The sequence below is a fragment of the Corvus cornix genome, chromosome 2 (assembly GCF_000738735.6).
Source record: "Corvus cornix cornix isolate S_Up_H32 chromosome 2, ASM73873v5, whole genome shotgun sequence".
Classification (NCBI taxonomy): Eukaryota; Metazoa; Chordata; class Aves; order Passeriformes; family Corvidae; genus Corvus; species Corvus cornix.
The window spans coordinates 92129095-92145978 of NC_046333.1; the positions used below are offsets into that span (position 1 = coordinate 92129095).

General features: G+C 35.7%; 1 protein-coding gene across 1 annotated transcript in view; it reads right to left on the reverse strand.

Moving 5' to 3' along the window:
- LOC104685832 (dynein heavy chain 5, axonemal-like) overlaps positions 1-16812 on the reverse strand; it is a 147599-nt gene extending 130787 nt beyond the window's left edge. Inside the window, exons 1-14 of the mRNA XM_019282583.3 lie at positions 14560-16812; positions 14379-14453; positions 11947-12030; positions 10764-10835; positions 10080-10181; positions 8951-9137; positions 8071-8236; positions 7868-7961; positions 6649-6747; positions 5156-5337; positions 3257-3376; positions 2365-2566; positions 893-988; positions 7-180 (exon numbers count right to left, since the gene is read on the reverse strand). Coding sequence (XP_019138128.3) covers positions 7-180; positions 893-988; positions 2365-2566; positions 3257-3376; positions 5156-5337; positions 6649-6747; positions 7868-7961; positions 8071-8236; positions 8951-9137; positions 10080-10181; positions 10764-10835; positions 11947-11961 — 1509 coding nt within the window. The 5' untranslated portion in view covers positions 11962-12030; positions 14379-14453; positions 14560-16812. The remainder of the gene's footprint in view (positions 1-6; positions 181-892; positions 989-2364; positions 2567-3256; positions 3377-5155; positions 5338-6648; positions 6748-7867; positions 7962-8070; positions 8237-8950; positions 9138-10079; positions 10182-10763; positions 10836-11946; positions 12031-14378; positions 14454-14559) is intronic.
- Between the last annotated feature and the right edge of the window lie 72 nt (positions 16813-16884).

The following is a 16884-nucleotide window of genomic DNA, read 5'->3' on the forward strand; positions in this document are numbered from 1 at the left end:
TCTTACTGGTGGTATATTACGTGGTATAGGTGGATTTTCCTTTTCCTTCTGATAGAGGTTTTGAATAAACTCCAAGTCTTGGCTGTACTGCTGAAGAACAGTGATATACTTTTCATTAAGATCAATATTATTTTCTCCTATTTGTTCAAGCTTCATCAGAAATCCCAGCATCTGTTCAGTCTAAAAAGGAAGATAGAGCATTTATTGCAGAAGGTAACAGTTCAGAAGGGCATTGTCCATACAGCATTTTATTAATTTAGAATATGCCATGTAAATTTGTAAGTTGTTTTCTAAGAAATACAGAAAAATCCAGACAAGTTTGTGTATTTTATTTCTATATTTTTTCTCACACAGGAGATACATACCCTTGTATAAACCAAGAAACTGTTACCACTACAGTTTGGGTTTTTTCTGACTCTCAAATCCTCACTCCTTTTTTTCAGCAAACAGTTGTGGTAGAACACCTACATCTTTACTCACACTTCATTAACATCTCATATCATGATCAGGGCCTGAGCCAATGAACAGTATTGACATCAAGGAAACAGATGGCAGACATTATTTCATTACTGCTGCCGGTCAAACAGGAATAACTTAGAAATGCAACAGAAAACACCAGGATGAAGAAAGAAAATAAACTTCAAAATACAGAGCTATAAAATTGGTATGGAAAGATGGAACATACACTTGGCACCAAGTAAGAATGAACATTCCTTTACAGCAAGCAACTTTTAGAACATTTGTAATAGGCTTGATGTCCTCCAACATTATCTCAGGCAGCCACCAGCACAGCACAGAACACTGGCAGTAATGAAGGAGTTTAGTAGGAGCTATGGGTACTCAGCCCTTCCGAGCACAAGAAGCAGGGGGTTGCATTTGTAACATAACTTACAGTTACGGCCTTCTCAAACCAGGAATCCACAAATTCCTGTATAGATTCATACAGTGCTGCAATTTGGTTCTTAAATTCAAGGTAATCTTTTTCAAACTAGAATAAGAGCAAAAGAAAAAAAAATCATCTGTAGTGCCACTTCATTTTATAAAAAAACCCTTTCTCTGAAGCTTTTTGGGAATCTATCTACCCGGTGCATGTGTTCAGCACTGCACTAAAAACAACAGGAACAACACCAGCAACAAGGGCTCTAAGCAAAGCAAACAAAACTGTGTTAGGTTAAATAATTAAAACCTCATCTTCATGGACACAAAGGAGCATGGAGGAATACAGACAGGCCGAGGAAAACTCATAACCTCATCAGAGAGAACAGAGCACGCTCATCAGCGACTTGCAGCCCTGCCACAGGAGAGTGCTCAGCTTACTGTCCAGGTATGAAACCATCAAAGGTGAGCAAACTGGCAGGCTCTCTAGAGCACCTTACACACTAAGGGAAGTTACTACCAAATCTGGCAGCTCTTACAAGTAATTTGGGTATTTATCTGTAGAAATTTTTCTTAGGAGTCCCAAATAATGGGGGTCTAACAAAAAGAGTAAGCTTCTCTGAAAGAGAGCACTGCACAAGCTTGGGAAGACAGTCCATAATAGATATTGCTCCAAACACGTAGACAAGCCATGCCATTTTTAAGCCCCTCCAAATTCCAGTGAACAGTAAATGCCCTCTTTCACAAAAGAGCCACGCAGCAAGTATTAGAGAAACATAAGCCATCAAACAGTCAGAAGAAAGCCACAAGTATTCCAGGTTAAATGTTTAAAGGAAAGTTAATGACAGTGGCAAGCTTTAGTACAGGAAGGCAGGAGAGTAAGTCAACACTTCTAGAACTTCTATTGTGAGACCATTAACTCTGCAAAACAAGCAGGCTATAGCTCAAACAAAGCAGCTCAATTCCAGCCTGTGTAGCATGTATTAAAACATGAGACTGGAGCATTTGAAAAGCCACTTTAGCTTTTATCATTCTGTTCAGCACTTGGAGTGATATCATTCTCTTCTCCTCCTAAAATGAGCCTTTACTAACTTTTCTATAATACTGCCATCACTATTATTTTTTAATAATACTGAGTATAACTTATTATTAGAGAAACTGTATTTAGTGTGTTAATATACCTAAATTAGTTTTCTTTCTGCAGTTCAAAATACATGCATCTCAAAACAATCAAGTTTAGAAAAAATTGTTTGTAGCTTTACCTATCACACAAAACCTAGTTCACAAAAAGTTAACAAAAACATTTGAAGTAAAAAGCAAATTTACCCTAACACTTTCAATTTGTATTAAAAGGTATGAGAGTATTGGTATTACAGTTACTGAAAAATAATATATGCATTGTTATAATATCCAACATTCTTTGCAAAACTCTGGTGAAAAGTACAGAATTAACAGAATAATTGTCACACAAGTGCTGAATGTAAGTACCTCTTTTTTCCTATGGTCCAGAACATCATACTGTTTGGATTTCATGTTTGTAGCAATGCTCTGGTATTGAGCAGTGATCTCTTCAATGCCTTCTATTTTTACACGCTGGAGCTCTAAAAGGCTTTCCATAGTATTGCTCATGTCTGAAATTTTCTCCAAACGTTTACAGAAGGTTTCAAATTTTCCAAATATATAGTTTTCACTAACAATAAAAAAACAACAGTGGGATTTTTTATGAAAATCTCTTTGCAACAGATTTATTTAACCCACATATATCCTACCAGAGCTGCTATCAAGTTTCACACCACAAAAAAATCATACTGTAATGATTACATATCAACAAAAAAACCCCTTCAATTCATGTATATAAACCAGAAAATGCTTAATCCTTACAGATGTCATTAAAAACTCTTTACCACATTTCACAGGAGTAACTCTTTTAAATAAGACATTTGCAGAAGAAAATGTGAATGCACAATACTGAGAAACACCCCATGATTTAAGTGCCAGTACAGGTAAAACACTCCTTGGCATTGTGATCGAGAACTCAGCTCAAAGCTGACTGAATTCCCTGAAAGTGTTTTCACTTACATTCATGATTCAAACTTGTTAGGATTTCATACCATACACATACATTTGTATTCAATTAATAAATTCATAAATTCCCCTGAAGTTCCCTTGGACTTCTACTGAATCAACAAGTGACTGGCAAAAACCTGGTTTATTCCTGAATAAAAATAAAAAAACACACTCTGCAAGATCACGTTCTGATTATGATAAGTACTTCATTTTAATTGAATATATAGCTTTTCTGTTAGCCAGCAGATATAATTACATCTCATTTATAAATTGTACACATCAATATGATTCAATACTGGAGTGAATTATAGACCTGATATCAAATTGCCTGTCACTTGGATTTTCCTTTAGCTCCTCCCTAATTTTCTGAAAGGACGTTTGGTACTTTTCTTTGAGGGAAATGCATTGTTGTATCCTCTTCAGCAATTCTTCCCTAAAGAAGAAAATACAGAAGACAGAGAATCATCCTAAGGTCTTCAAAAGAGCATAAATACAAATGAAATATTTCAGTCAAATATGCAACTTTACAAAATAAGAACACAAAATTATGTATTATATGAAAAACATTCAAATTATGATGTTTACATCAGAAGTTTTTTACTTAAACCTGTTATCTAGATTGGATATTTTTATCTTAGGGTTCATTGTCATCAATCCAAAACTTTCATGGCATACACCACAAAGGATCTATGCTGGGTTAATGCTGGCTACTGAATGCTTGCAGTTTGGCCATTTCTTGTCTTCTGTATCAAGTATTGCTGATAGGTTTTCCTTTGTTTGTTTCCTTCTTTTTTCTAAGCAGACAGGATTAGAGAAATATTTTTCCACACTAAAATAAGCATGAGGAGTCTTTTTTTTAAAAAAAGATACACCAAGAAGAACTTAGTTCCTAAGGCCAAATACAGTTACATCTTATACACAGCTGTTCATTAACCCTGAGGTACCACACGAGATATATAGATGAGGCATGGAAACGAGCCATAAGCCATTTGCCCAGGGCTGTTGCTCCACTTTGGCTTTGTCTTTCATCTTCCAAAAGATCATTGGGAATTAAAATTGTAGTCAAATTTATAGGCTGAAACCATTAACTGGGACAGAGAAAAACTTTCGCAGGGATAGCAAGAGCAATTAAGGAAATGAGAAGAATGTCTCAGAAATAAAGTCTGCTAGAATAAACAAAAAGTACTCTACTTTTATTTACATTAATTCTTTAGAATAAACATAATCAGTACTTAATTGATTACAGGTAATTTCTGAAAAATTCCCTTTATCTACACCAAAATACAGGGGAAGTCAAAATGGTTAGATTTACTTTTGTCTCCTAGCCTGTTACCTCAGAGTCACCTTTGACTTGGCTGGAATTTAAGCAGAGACATCCTGACTATCTGCTTTGATGAGGCTTGTAACACCTTTTCATGTCAATACCCATAATCTTACTCCAGAGTTAGACTATTCCAAGAGACTATTCCAACTATTAATTTTCTAGCTGACAGCTTCAGATGTCACGTTCATCTTAACTTCTCTGTGATTTCCCCCTTCTTTTTTGCATGAAAATAATTGACCTGCTCTTATGTGTTCTGCCTATGTTATCTGCACTTGTCACCCTTCAGATACACTTTTCTGCCAGTGACATCAGAATTCGCCACCCAATGGATAAGTTTCATACAAACACTTCTGTGCTCCCATTTATGCTGTGTATAGCACTCAGACAAGCAGCTGTAGAGCAGCTAACTCATCCCTTCCCTGAAATGTCCCAAATACAACTGAATTGTGATTTTGGTCACAAAAATTGGATATTGTTCCCTTCCTCAAACTGACTTTCATGTCCAGTAAAAGCAAAATATAAATCTTGGATGGAACTTTGCCAGTCTATCCTTGGAGCTTTTTTATGAAGAATTTAAGCTCCCGGTTCAAATTTCTTGAATGTGTTTTGGTCTAAAAAAATCCATGGGGACAATATATCAAGTGTTGTATACTAGTATATATTACATGGTTTCCAATAACAGGTTTTCTCACACAGTAAATTTGTTTTTGCAGAGTACTTAATTCTACACAGAAATAGTAGTCACCAGTTTAAAATTAACATAGGAATCACTGCCTAATAGGAGGACAAAGGGCTACGTAAATTTACCTATTAATAATCTTGATGACTAATCTACAATTTTACTTCTAGTGTCAACAACAGCAGTTGAAATTACTAAAGTTCTATCACCTGTCCAGGTCCCAGATTTTTGAAACACCTTCACATAGATAGGTTTTGCATGTGTTAATCATTTGATTGGTGATTTTAAGAAACAGGGATGTCATGTGCTCTGACGTGTTGTAGTACGGTGATGTACAGTAGATCATACAGACAGTGTTCATTAGACTGGGAATGTGCTCCATCACTGTTACCTATAACAGCAAAAGAATGGGGAAGTCAGCAATCTGAATTTCCTGAAATTCAACACAGTGGAAAATGTGACAGCTCTGGGAATATGTTTATCAGTGGACAATCATCTTTTTGTGTTCTTGTAGACAGATCATTACAAAATGGACCATCCAATTCACTTGAGGAGACCCATCACACTATGACCAAGACAAAAATGTGGGAAAAGGGTAATGAATAAATGAATAGGTCTTTTACACAGCAGGATTTTCCACAGGAAAACCAGAGGCTGTACTCTGCTTGGCCATGGCCTCCAGTACGTGAAGGTGCAGAAGAACATAATACCTGAGGAAAAGAGGTGATACCCTGCTACAGAAGAGTAGGTCTGCTGTAGAAAGGACAAGGAGAAAGTTGGCCTTTGCTTGTTTTGCCAAGATCTGTACAGAAGAGAAATCCAGCAGGAGGCAAGGCAACAATAATCTCACTCTTACTGGATACTGAACTACAGAGTTTTCTGTCCCAAGGAAATATTTCACAGAAATACACTGAGAACCCAGAACAAGAGACAGTGACTGGTCTAGAAAAGGATAAAAAAAGTATGATATCTAAAGGTCAAGTCCAATATGATGGAACAGTGAATATTTGCAGAAGAGCAGTGTAAAATAACACAATGGATGCAAAAGAGATAAAGCTTTGAAAATATTATTTAGAAAAATTGCTACCAGCTGGATTATGTGTAAATGTTCTGAACTATGTAAGCTTAGACAATTTTGTCTAGTGTCAGTATAACGAAAATTCATGTTCTCACTTAAAAAAATGAACTCTGAGACCCATATGGTTATGAAAATAAGTTTTATGAACCAGGATAACAGTGCTACCTACAAGAGAAACAGCTTTAACCTGTAAAATAAGTGGAAGCTGACCAATTTTAGCTCAACCAAAGGTTTAAGATCATTTTATGACTTTTGCAATGAAACAATCACAAGTAACTCCTAACTAAAGCATGCAGACAGAGGTACCATACGTAAGACTCAAGCTCACAAAGGCAACTCAGCTCATTACTGGGTTAGAAAAGCACAATCTGATGCTTAGTTTTTTCATACCCTTTAATTATCTTCTGGAATGATAACTACTTCTTACACCAAAAAAAAAGGTATTATTATCGCTGGCTAGTTTAAAATCAGTAAGCTCAATTCACTAATGCCTAAGGAGTTAAGCTGTCCACTAATAATTAAGTATAAGAGTTATATATTAAAAGGAAAAATAGCTGTTTTATAGCAACAAAAGCCCTTTGTTCCTTTTCTGAATTTCACATTAACTGCCTTTACAAGACTTACAGGTGAAGCATTTGCAAGTGGACTGAAAAATTTATCCAATGTATATAAATATCTCACGTTGTCCTTAGCTTCATTGGCAGCAATTGTTATATTACCATCCTGAAGGGATGAGAAAAAAAGAAAGGAATAGAATTATTAGTGTGAAAATTTTCTGAACAAGTTCTTTCTCTTTTATAGCACACAAGACTACAATTCCATCTTGCAAACATTTTCCCACAGAAATGCTTTCAAATATGCTATTTATTTTTCACATAGGAAATAGCTGCTTTTACATGCAAAAATAGGTAAGATCTTCCTGGTGGTCAGCAACATTTTGGATGTGGTTTAAAGCAAAACCTTACTTAGACCCACAAAGTTTTTTCCTCCTCATGGATCCAACTTAGATTTTAGAATGGTTTCAGCACAGGACCCACTCTACTAAACTTAGACAAGATCCCTGAGATGTACCAGGGTGCTTACTAAACAATGAGTTCGCAACTAATGCCTGTATATCCTTATGTTCATGTCAGGTGGAACTATCCAGTACTTAGGGGGCTAGTTTTTAGGAAGAAAGAAAACTAGTTCATCACCTTTGGCTTGTACTGGCTCTGTACAGACACTTTTATCCAAATTCCATCTATCATAAAAGTCTGCAAATATGGTAATCACAAAATCAAAAACTTTTCCTGGTCTATTCTTAAAACAGTAGAATACTTTCTTAAGCAATAGAAGACCTACATTCTGGGGGGTGGGGCTGGGTGGGGGTCTCATTTACTGTAAATGGTCTACAGCTTATTTTCTGTCTTGCCTACAATTTTGCCTGATAAGTTTCCATTACAGATATCCACTTACATGAAGTAGCAGTTATGCCACTAAAAGTCAGCTCTCAACAATTCTGAAAGCATTATGATGGACTTTCAGACTTCTACAGTTGGCCTGCACAGAGTTCAGCTTGTGAGAGACAGAAAAATGTTGTAAAACTGCTTTACTTTCGCACAACCATGCTATCTATTATGTTAATGAAAGACACATTACAAAAGCACTGACTTCTTTTCAAGTTATCTATTTAATTTCGGAATCATTGATGCTGTATGTTCCAACAAATGGATAATAAACCATAGTGCAGAACCACAATAAACACTCAAAGCTACTTTTATTTTTAGCACTGTGTTCAGTTCTGTATATATGACAAATAGAGTACCATAATAATTTAAAATTTTAATTAGAAAGTAATAATTACCAGTTCTTTCCATTGCTTTAATGTCTTTGATCTTGCTGCCTGAAGAATACTTATAATTTTCTTTACTCTTGAACTCTTGATCTCATCTAAAAGGCTTTGAAGAAAGAAACATACTTAATACTCTCTCTGGAATAAAAGTTTACCCTTATTTTTTAAAAATCCTTTTTTTTAAGACTCTGAGAGAAATAATGCAGGGATTTTACCTGTTAAATGATGACATTCTTGACTTCCAGTGTTCCAGCTCTGCAGATGGACCAACATCATCAGCTTCTCTTCTTATTTGTTCACCCTCCACTAAAACCTGTCTGATCTGTTTGGTCCAAATCATGACCACTTCTTCAAGTTTCTCAGTGACCTCTGTGTTAGTGCCTTCAAAATCATAGAATTGGACAGTTTTATAAGCACCAAGAAATAAATACAGAAATTTAAACTACGGAAGAGAAATGTTCTTGTCAAACATAATCTGAAACTATGTAAACTCAGCATATTTGAATCACCAACCAGCAGGAAAAGATTAAGATTTTAAAAACAAGATACACAGGCGTAATACTTGTATCTACCTACTCTGTTACTATTGCATATCCTTTACAGTGGAAACAGTTAGAAATACAGTGAGTTCATAAGAAATGGTAGAAAGCTATTGTTGAAAGAGACGTAACTACTCTTTTTCTTACAAAAACATGTATTTCTATAATTTTTTTTTTTATAAATACATCTGGTTTTGTTCCCAGAGTCAGATAACATTGGATAGGATTTTTCCAGTATCAAAGAAAGTGAATAGCACACGCACTAGTATATGGATTCACTCAGCAACTACTTGGCCAGTAAACTAGGAGGGATACAGACAACTGCTTGCATGATATATCAAGCAACTACCTAATTCTTTACGATCTGTGAACTAAATATGGGAAAATGATTGATGGTTTTATAATTATACAATCAGAAACCTGGCAAGAGTTAGCAGAAAAATGTATACAGCTCAGGGAAGATGCATTAATTCTTCAAAGTAAATTTTTACTAATGACATAACATTTATTTTATAAACAGCATCACTGTGTTTGCTTTGGTGCAGGAATTACTCACCCGCAGTTATGTAGTCAGATGGGTTCTGTAAGTTTCTGACATAAATATCAATATCCACTTTTGTGAGCTGAATTTTATCTTCTATATTCTGTCTAGATGATGACAAAGTACCCACAAATTTATGCACTGAACACAGAAACTCTTGTATCTGGCTGTTCTTCAAGCCTTCTTTTACAGCTCCCCAGTTCTGATTATTTTATGATTTATGCAAAAAAAAAAAAAAAAAAAAGTGAAGATCACACTTTCTTCTTTTTTTTTGACACTAAAGGTATTTTTCTTTAGAAAAGTATTTCTTATTCATGGCAGTATACAAAGAGTTATCAACATGCCCTTTAAAAAATACCCATCAGTACTTTAAAGTGTGCATTGATTTAATTAGTCTGTTAGACAAGAAAAATAAGCAAGAGGCTCTAAAAAATATAAGTCTCTGACTTCACTCTGACTTCACTCTGAAGTCAGCAGTCACTGATTTCTCTACTCGATTGTATTTTTTTTTTAGGTTGTTTTTTTTTTTTCTCCTTCTGAACAGAGAAAACAGACTCTTATCTCCCTTTCTGCTCCTGGGGAGAAAAAATGACAGTGTGTGGTAACTGCACACAACACCATCATTCTCAGCAGACACTGAGCTTCTTTGTATTTCCCACCTCTGAATGTGTGCTTCCAGAGGCAACTGAACCAACTGTGATGCTTTGTGAGTGCCACAGAATAAATGCCACAATATCAAAGAAGCTGGATATTCCAGATATAATACAGTGTTTGCTGTCCATGTTCCAGAATAGTCATGGACTGATCCCTTGTGCTGCCAGAAGGACTTGACACTTCTTTCAATCCAGGTCTAATCTAGTTTTCATCAAGTCATCACCGTTTTCACCTTAGTATGGTTGTTGCTGTGTTATATTCCCCTTTGTCATAATAATTAAAGCTGGTACTATTGCTTGAAAATAAACAGTAGACACATGAATTTCAAACATTGGTACACAAATTGCATGACTCTCATAAAGGCCTATATTAGACTTGTATCTTCTTATATCCTCTGTTTTAGGTCCAACTGATGCACAAACAGAACTGCAGCAGCAACATGCCTTACTTCCACGTGTTCTTGAGAAAAAAAGACTGCTTGTTTGATTACCTGCTGGGATTTAAGTGCTGGTATCATGATCTGGGACAAGAAAAATTCCAGGCCCTGAAGGATATTTCCATTAGTACAATCAAGCATGCCAAAATTCACCTCCTTTGGAAAGAAACAAAAATTAACACAATGCATGTAAACTTCTGCAGCATTACACTATTTGAGTGAAATTTAGATACATGCAGACACATATACAGCCCATAACTAGTAACATGAGTATCTCTGAAAGTCAGAGAAGGCTGTTAAAGTACTGTTCTTATACACAATAAACTATGAGAGGCCGGAAAACCTTATGTTAGTTTCAAGAATTATCTTTTTTTTAAAAGTCTAAAAGATACAACTTAAGTGCAGCATTTCCATAATTTAGGGTCATTACTTAAAATAAAATCTTCCAATTTATGTCTTTATTCCCTATTGTCATTAAAATTTATATCTTAATGACTAATTAATAATGATTTTTATTAATTAAAACCTTGAGGTTTAATAATAATGAAGTAGCTAATTTATAAATCATTAGAATTTTACTTCAATACAAATGCTTACTCTTATGAAAAAGAACTGTCAATCATACAATGAGACATTTTCATATAAGCATTCCCTACTTTTTTTCTGACTCCAGTTGTATGAATAAAGGTCTGAGAAAATATTAAGTAAACTGCGAACACTGCATGATTTTGGTCTTACCTGGGAGACATTTGATGCAGTTATAACTTCATCTGATGTCCTTAGGAAAAATGCACAAGTTCCTGTAAAGTCCTGTAAATAGGACCAAATGCATACAGTTAAAAAGAATACATGTATACAGTAAAAGTAATTTACTTTAAAATTTACGTATCCTAAAAGTGTGCTGAAAACGAAATTGTAGAAAATCAATTACTCAAAAAGTGAACTGTTTGCAGGATATTTGAAAATCTGTCCCTCTCAAATCAGACACTGTTTTTTCCCTGTCTGACATAAGAACATTAAAAATGCACTTTTGGACAGACCGGTTCAGTATTGCACCTCTACTAAGAAAATGCAGTTCGGGGAGAGCGTGTGAACTAGGCTATTTCCTATTATTGTACTTGAATGATGCTTATTTTTATCTATTTATCCATTAAACCTAACAAAAAACCTAATAATAATTCAACCGCAACAATTCTGAAAAGCCATTCTAGTTGGTCCAATTGGCAGAGGAATGAACCTCACTTTTCCCCTGGAAGCAACAAAGAATTCTTCTGCTGTGTCTTTCCTGGCATTACAATGTTAACATAAGCTCTTTGGGGCCAACAAAAAGCAACAACAATAACAACCAAAATGAAAACCGAAGCGTCACCATGTCTTATTCAAAGACCATTGTATACAGAAGACCCAATTCCCCCCAAAAGAGACGGAGAAAACTAAAATTAATCAGAAATCTTAATGAAAAATCTGAATATGTTGTTGAATAATGCTTAGATATTACAGGGAGGAGGTTATTATAAGAATTTGAATGGAATAAAGGATATGTTAAAGGTATTTTTTGAGTAACGTGCAGTATTACTCGGTGAAAGGGCATAAAAAGCCACTGAAGAAATGCACTTTTAAACTAGAAGTGCACAAGCCCTGGAAAATACTTAAATGCAGTCATTAAAAAAAATGTGAGGATCTGCAACTTTTTAACAAGGGTTTATTTGACCTACTCTCCTCTCAGATAGTCAGACTCCTTTACTGATGAAGGCCAACCTCAGCTCAAGAAATGCTGAGAAATCCTGAATTATGAGAATAGAGACTAAGTACTTATATATCTGTCCAAGAAATTAAAAAAATTGTATAAAACTGCACAACTGTTATGCCTTTTCAATATTTTACTTTTTAAATGTCATCTAATGAATTGTTTCAACCATACCTCAGTGGAACCCATGGTAATAAATAACTTCTTCTGAGGCAAACTGTTTGTTGACCCATCTGATCTCGATGCATTCAACTTTTGCTAGCAATTAAATTATAAATAAGAGGTTAATAAAATAAAAACTGTATCATACAAATACTTCATCCATTTGAATATGTGAATTACAACTAAGTCCATTCTGATTCAGTTTGTAATTCCCAGATAGAAGTCATGAGTTTTGCATTCTCTGGAGAATAAGCTTTGCCTGAATCTTACAGTCCTCAGTAAACAGTTTCACAGCCCCATTCATTCAGGAAAAAAAAAAAAAAAAAAAAAACAAACAAGAAGGGGGAAAAGTCTTAGAAAATAGAATGAAATTAAATCTGAAGTGTTTCCTAGTGCAACTTCCTCTGTGAAAACAAACTGAGTGTCTCACAAAAAGAATCATATGCTTGGTCTGCAAAGTCATACTGTAACTGTGAATGGGACTCACAAGCAATGCCATCAGCTCAATCCTGCCAACAATGCAGTGAAATTTAGCTTTCTGCCCATTTCTTTAACCATACATCACAGAAAAGCTTTCTCTCCGAGAAGCCTTGCTGCCACTCATCCCTCTCCACTGAGATGTATCTACAACCTCTTCTCTTTGAAGCAGCAAAAAAGCTTAAACCTAATAAAGACCGGCTTCCCCCTAAGTTTGTATCATGCATTTGGGAAAATGATCTGTTGAAACTTGGAAAAATGTGACAGAAAATAATGTGGGAGATGCTTGCAGGTATATTTCTCTTTAAAGGTGAGGAGAGCCTTCTTCCTAGAAAGTCAAGTGTTCAGCTCCTGCTGGACTAACCTGTAATATGTGATACACAGTGGTGGCTCCTCACTTCCACCCCAAATCAGCATCTACTGACCCCTATGCACAGTTTCAAATGAACACCATGAACCTAAGTTGGCAAAAAAGAGATACGGGAAGCATATCTTTGATATGGATCCTTGATAAATCTTGGTAAGGACATGTCTACTACTCAAGCCCATAATCTGCCCTGGCCAGTATTTTGTCTCCAAGAACAGGGCAAGCACGTCTAATACTGCCCTTGAGTAACCCCCAATTCTCCAATGTGTTTGAAATCAAACTGTTGACAGAACAGCCAAATTAATGAGATCTCTTCACTCATCAGAATGCGGGGAAGATGCCAGAGATGCCATTCATACTTCCCATCAGAAACATTTTTATGCTATGCTGTTTCTGAAACAGAACTCTCAGAACAGAATAGAAGTATTTTATCGTTAAAAGGGTCAAAATAAAACAAAATTAGATACAGCAATGAAGTGTTTCATTTAACCCAGGCTGGGCATTTATTTCTGACTTGTCAGTTAAGGAAAACAATGTCAAGATTTTTAGTTTCATCTTGATTTAAGTGAGAGAACAAGACATTTATCCCAGAAATGTGCATGCCTAGTCCCAGTGAAACGAAAAACTGATTAAACTGTTTTGACAGCAGAGATCATTCAGTGCTTTGCAAAATCTCTAAGCAATTCCAGTGAATTCTGTGAATACTCAAAAGTTCTTTTAATTTATTTAAGTTGTAATAATTCTGTAATTCACTCTTGCATTTAACTGACAATCAAGAATTATCAATCAGTTTTTCTCCTCAACGAGCCCAAAATACCACCACAGGCTGAGTTAGCTCTCCCTACCACGGCTCCTCACTGGCATAATTTGAAAGGACTGATGAAGGACTTCTGCAGTTCTGGAAGCCCACAACAGTCATGTTTGACAATGTCAAGGTCACTTGGCCCCTTCTGATATCACACATGCAGTGGAAGATGAACGAATTATTTTGCTCTTTATGCAGAGGCTTCTCCTTCTCAAAGGGAGAAAAATACATCTTGGGGACCACAACTGCCTTACTTCTAGTCACAGTTTTCCAAGCTTATTTTCTGCAGAATGGGATAGACCTGAACATGAGGCCACCTTAATTTGGAAAGAAATTGCATCATTTTTCACCCTCCTGAATGAGTGCTTTGTCCATAGTGGAGTTGGTGCAGTTCAAACCAAAAGAGGACAAACTGGTTCTTACACAGGCAGCTCCCCCAATCCTGTAATACTTATCCTAGCTAATCTAGTATTTTAAACTCTGAATAGCATGAACACTTTGTCTCAGTTATCTTCACCATTTTTGAAGTCTGAATTTTTACTCTACTTGGCCATTTTTAAGTCTTCTTTCATGAAAACAAGAACAGTATCAAACTCTGCCACAAGGCACCCTCCCATTTCCATGTAGGCCAAGATGTAAACATTTAAACAATGAGATCCAAGCTCTTTGCACACTGGCATACATAGCAAAAAAAAAAAAAAACAGTCAAGATTTTTTTGAATTTTGCAACAGTCATGTGATTTATTTTTTTAAAAATGCAAATTTGCTTTTGCAGAAACAATAACAGAAACATACCTGCGATACATCTTGGTAAAAGAAGAGCAACTTTTTAAGTCCACTAGGGGCAAAGAATTGTTCTATTAGTTGAAACTAGAAAAAAAATTAAAAATTACACTTGTAGTTAATTGTGAGGCAGTTTCAAAACATTGAAAATTTTGGAAATATTTCTTGTAGTAACAATTTAATTAATATTTACCTTGTCATCAGAAATAATAGTCTCCTCCACTTGCTGCTCACTCAAGTCTATCCCATCTGCTAATCTTGATATCAAATACCTGTGTCTTCCATCTATCTGAGCTCTTCTCTCCTCTTTGGTTACTTTGGCTTGCTTGGCTAGTTCTTTTCTACTTTCACTGGAAAGTACTATACTTTTCTTAACAGTGGTCTACAAAATAGAAGTTTGTTATAGAGAGATTACTTTTCCACACTTAAGGATTGTATTTTATACTGGTGATCTTTAAGCTGGTTTCATCAACTACTTTAAGCAAGAACATAAAAAAATTACACGTAAGGAATGTATAGGGAAAAGAACAGTAATAATTAACTAGTTAGGCCAGAATTATTTCTCAATATAAAGCTGCTACTATGAAAACTACATGTCTGGAACTTCAGCTCAGGAATTCAGAACCAAATGTGGATCCAGGCTAAGGTCAAAATACAACTTTAGCACAATAAAGGCTCTGATTCAAATCTCAGCTTTGTGAATCCAGGTTCCAAACTTCTATATGTCCATATTCCAGATTTGGGATTGATCTCTATACTGCCAGCATTTTCATATATAGTATCAAGTTATTACCTTAAAGGAAATAAATAAACCAAATCACTATAAAAGCAGTTACCACAGGAACAAATATACAATTGATGATTAATATACAGATCATATAAAGGAAGCAGCACAATTATAAAGAGATTTATGAAAGTATTATGAGGAACGAGACAACTCTTAGAAAAATTAAAATAATTTATTAAAACAGAAAAACTGAAAAATTAGAAAAATCAGAAAAACATAAAAATTTGGGATCCTAGTGGCTCAAGAGGTATGCCCAGGAACGCAGGGATTAGAGATCTTTGGGCTTAAACAGCACTGGACCTCTGGTGGAAAACTTGCAGTGCTGGGCTGACTTTTAGCTAACCCAAAAGTCAGAGAAAAATTATAAAAGGCTCCCAAATAGAAGTAAGGCTTAGGTGCCCAGCACTGCCACCCACTACAGCCGAAATCTGCAGTGCTCTGCACCTGTTCTGAGGCTGACTCGCTATTTTTTAGTACCTTTGCTCCGCCCCAGTCCGCCCACGGACCGCCCATGGCACACCCCTTTGGTCCTAAGTGATTGGTGCTTTCTTTTTGACAGATCATCTCTGTCTACCAATAGCTCGTCCTTGTCAGGGGGGTAGTAGCAGCTGGAGTAAGAGTGGTAACATGTCCTTATTAAGATTCAGGTTGCCGTGGAGCTTACTTACAGACCAACGGCTAAAGGTCTAAAACTGGCTGTTGGCTGTTAGAAACTGGGGTTTGGAGCTGGTTCTGAGACTTAGGGTGCAAAGTAGAAACCCTTAAAAAAAATATTAAAATACATCCAACACATCTTAAAACATTTGTAAAAGTATACAGAGAACATGAGAAAAACAACTCTTACAGTGTACAAGTGGTTTAAAATTGGAAAGGGATTTTTAACTGGGACACTTTTAACTGGGGGATTTTAACTGGAACTGGTGCAGATAAACTGCTTTGAACAAGTGAAAACACTAATAGCAGAACTTGATTTTTGTACCTGGACTGATGGGTGAACATTAACACTCAATTAAAAATTGTGTAACCCAAAATTAACTAATTAAAACACTTAACATGCAAAGACCAAGCTAATTAGGGAGTTCATGTATGACAGGATTTTTCAAAATCTTTCTATCAGTGTGAACAAGACTGAAAACAGATACGGTGACCAACATAAAATCTTCAACAACAGAAAATCTTCAGAAGCTATATGGAAAACTAAAGATTTGGGTAAGTAAGTAACCACACTGATTATTTCCCTCTACACACAGCTCCCACTGACATAAGTATCTGGGGTTTGGAAATGTCTGAAGTGTCTCTGTACCTCACAATTTTTACTGGAGATCATCTTCCCAGTACTCTACACTAACTGGAATTGTAATTAATCAACCCTACTCCTGGAGTAAAAACCAAAAAAGCTGGCCATTTTCCACCTTTTCCTCCTATCATTTGGTCTTACCCCAGACTCTGAACGGATGTTTTACATCAATCTTTTCTCTACCTGCATCTTTTTGAGACCAGGAGACACTAAGAATGTCTGAATACCTGTAGCTGACAGTCAGTACCCTTATGATGTCTCTAAAAGTAATTGTGATTCATCATGTAGGTACCAACTCATCTGTGTCAGTCTTTTATCATCTCTAGTTTCCATGTCAACAGCTGGATCGCTTATTTTGCATATGCCTTCCCTGATGCAGTATGACCTTATTCAAGTATTCTTAACCAACATTAATTTAAATTGTGGCAAAGAAA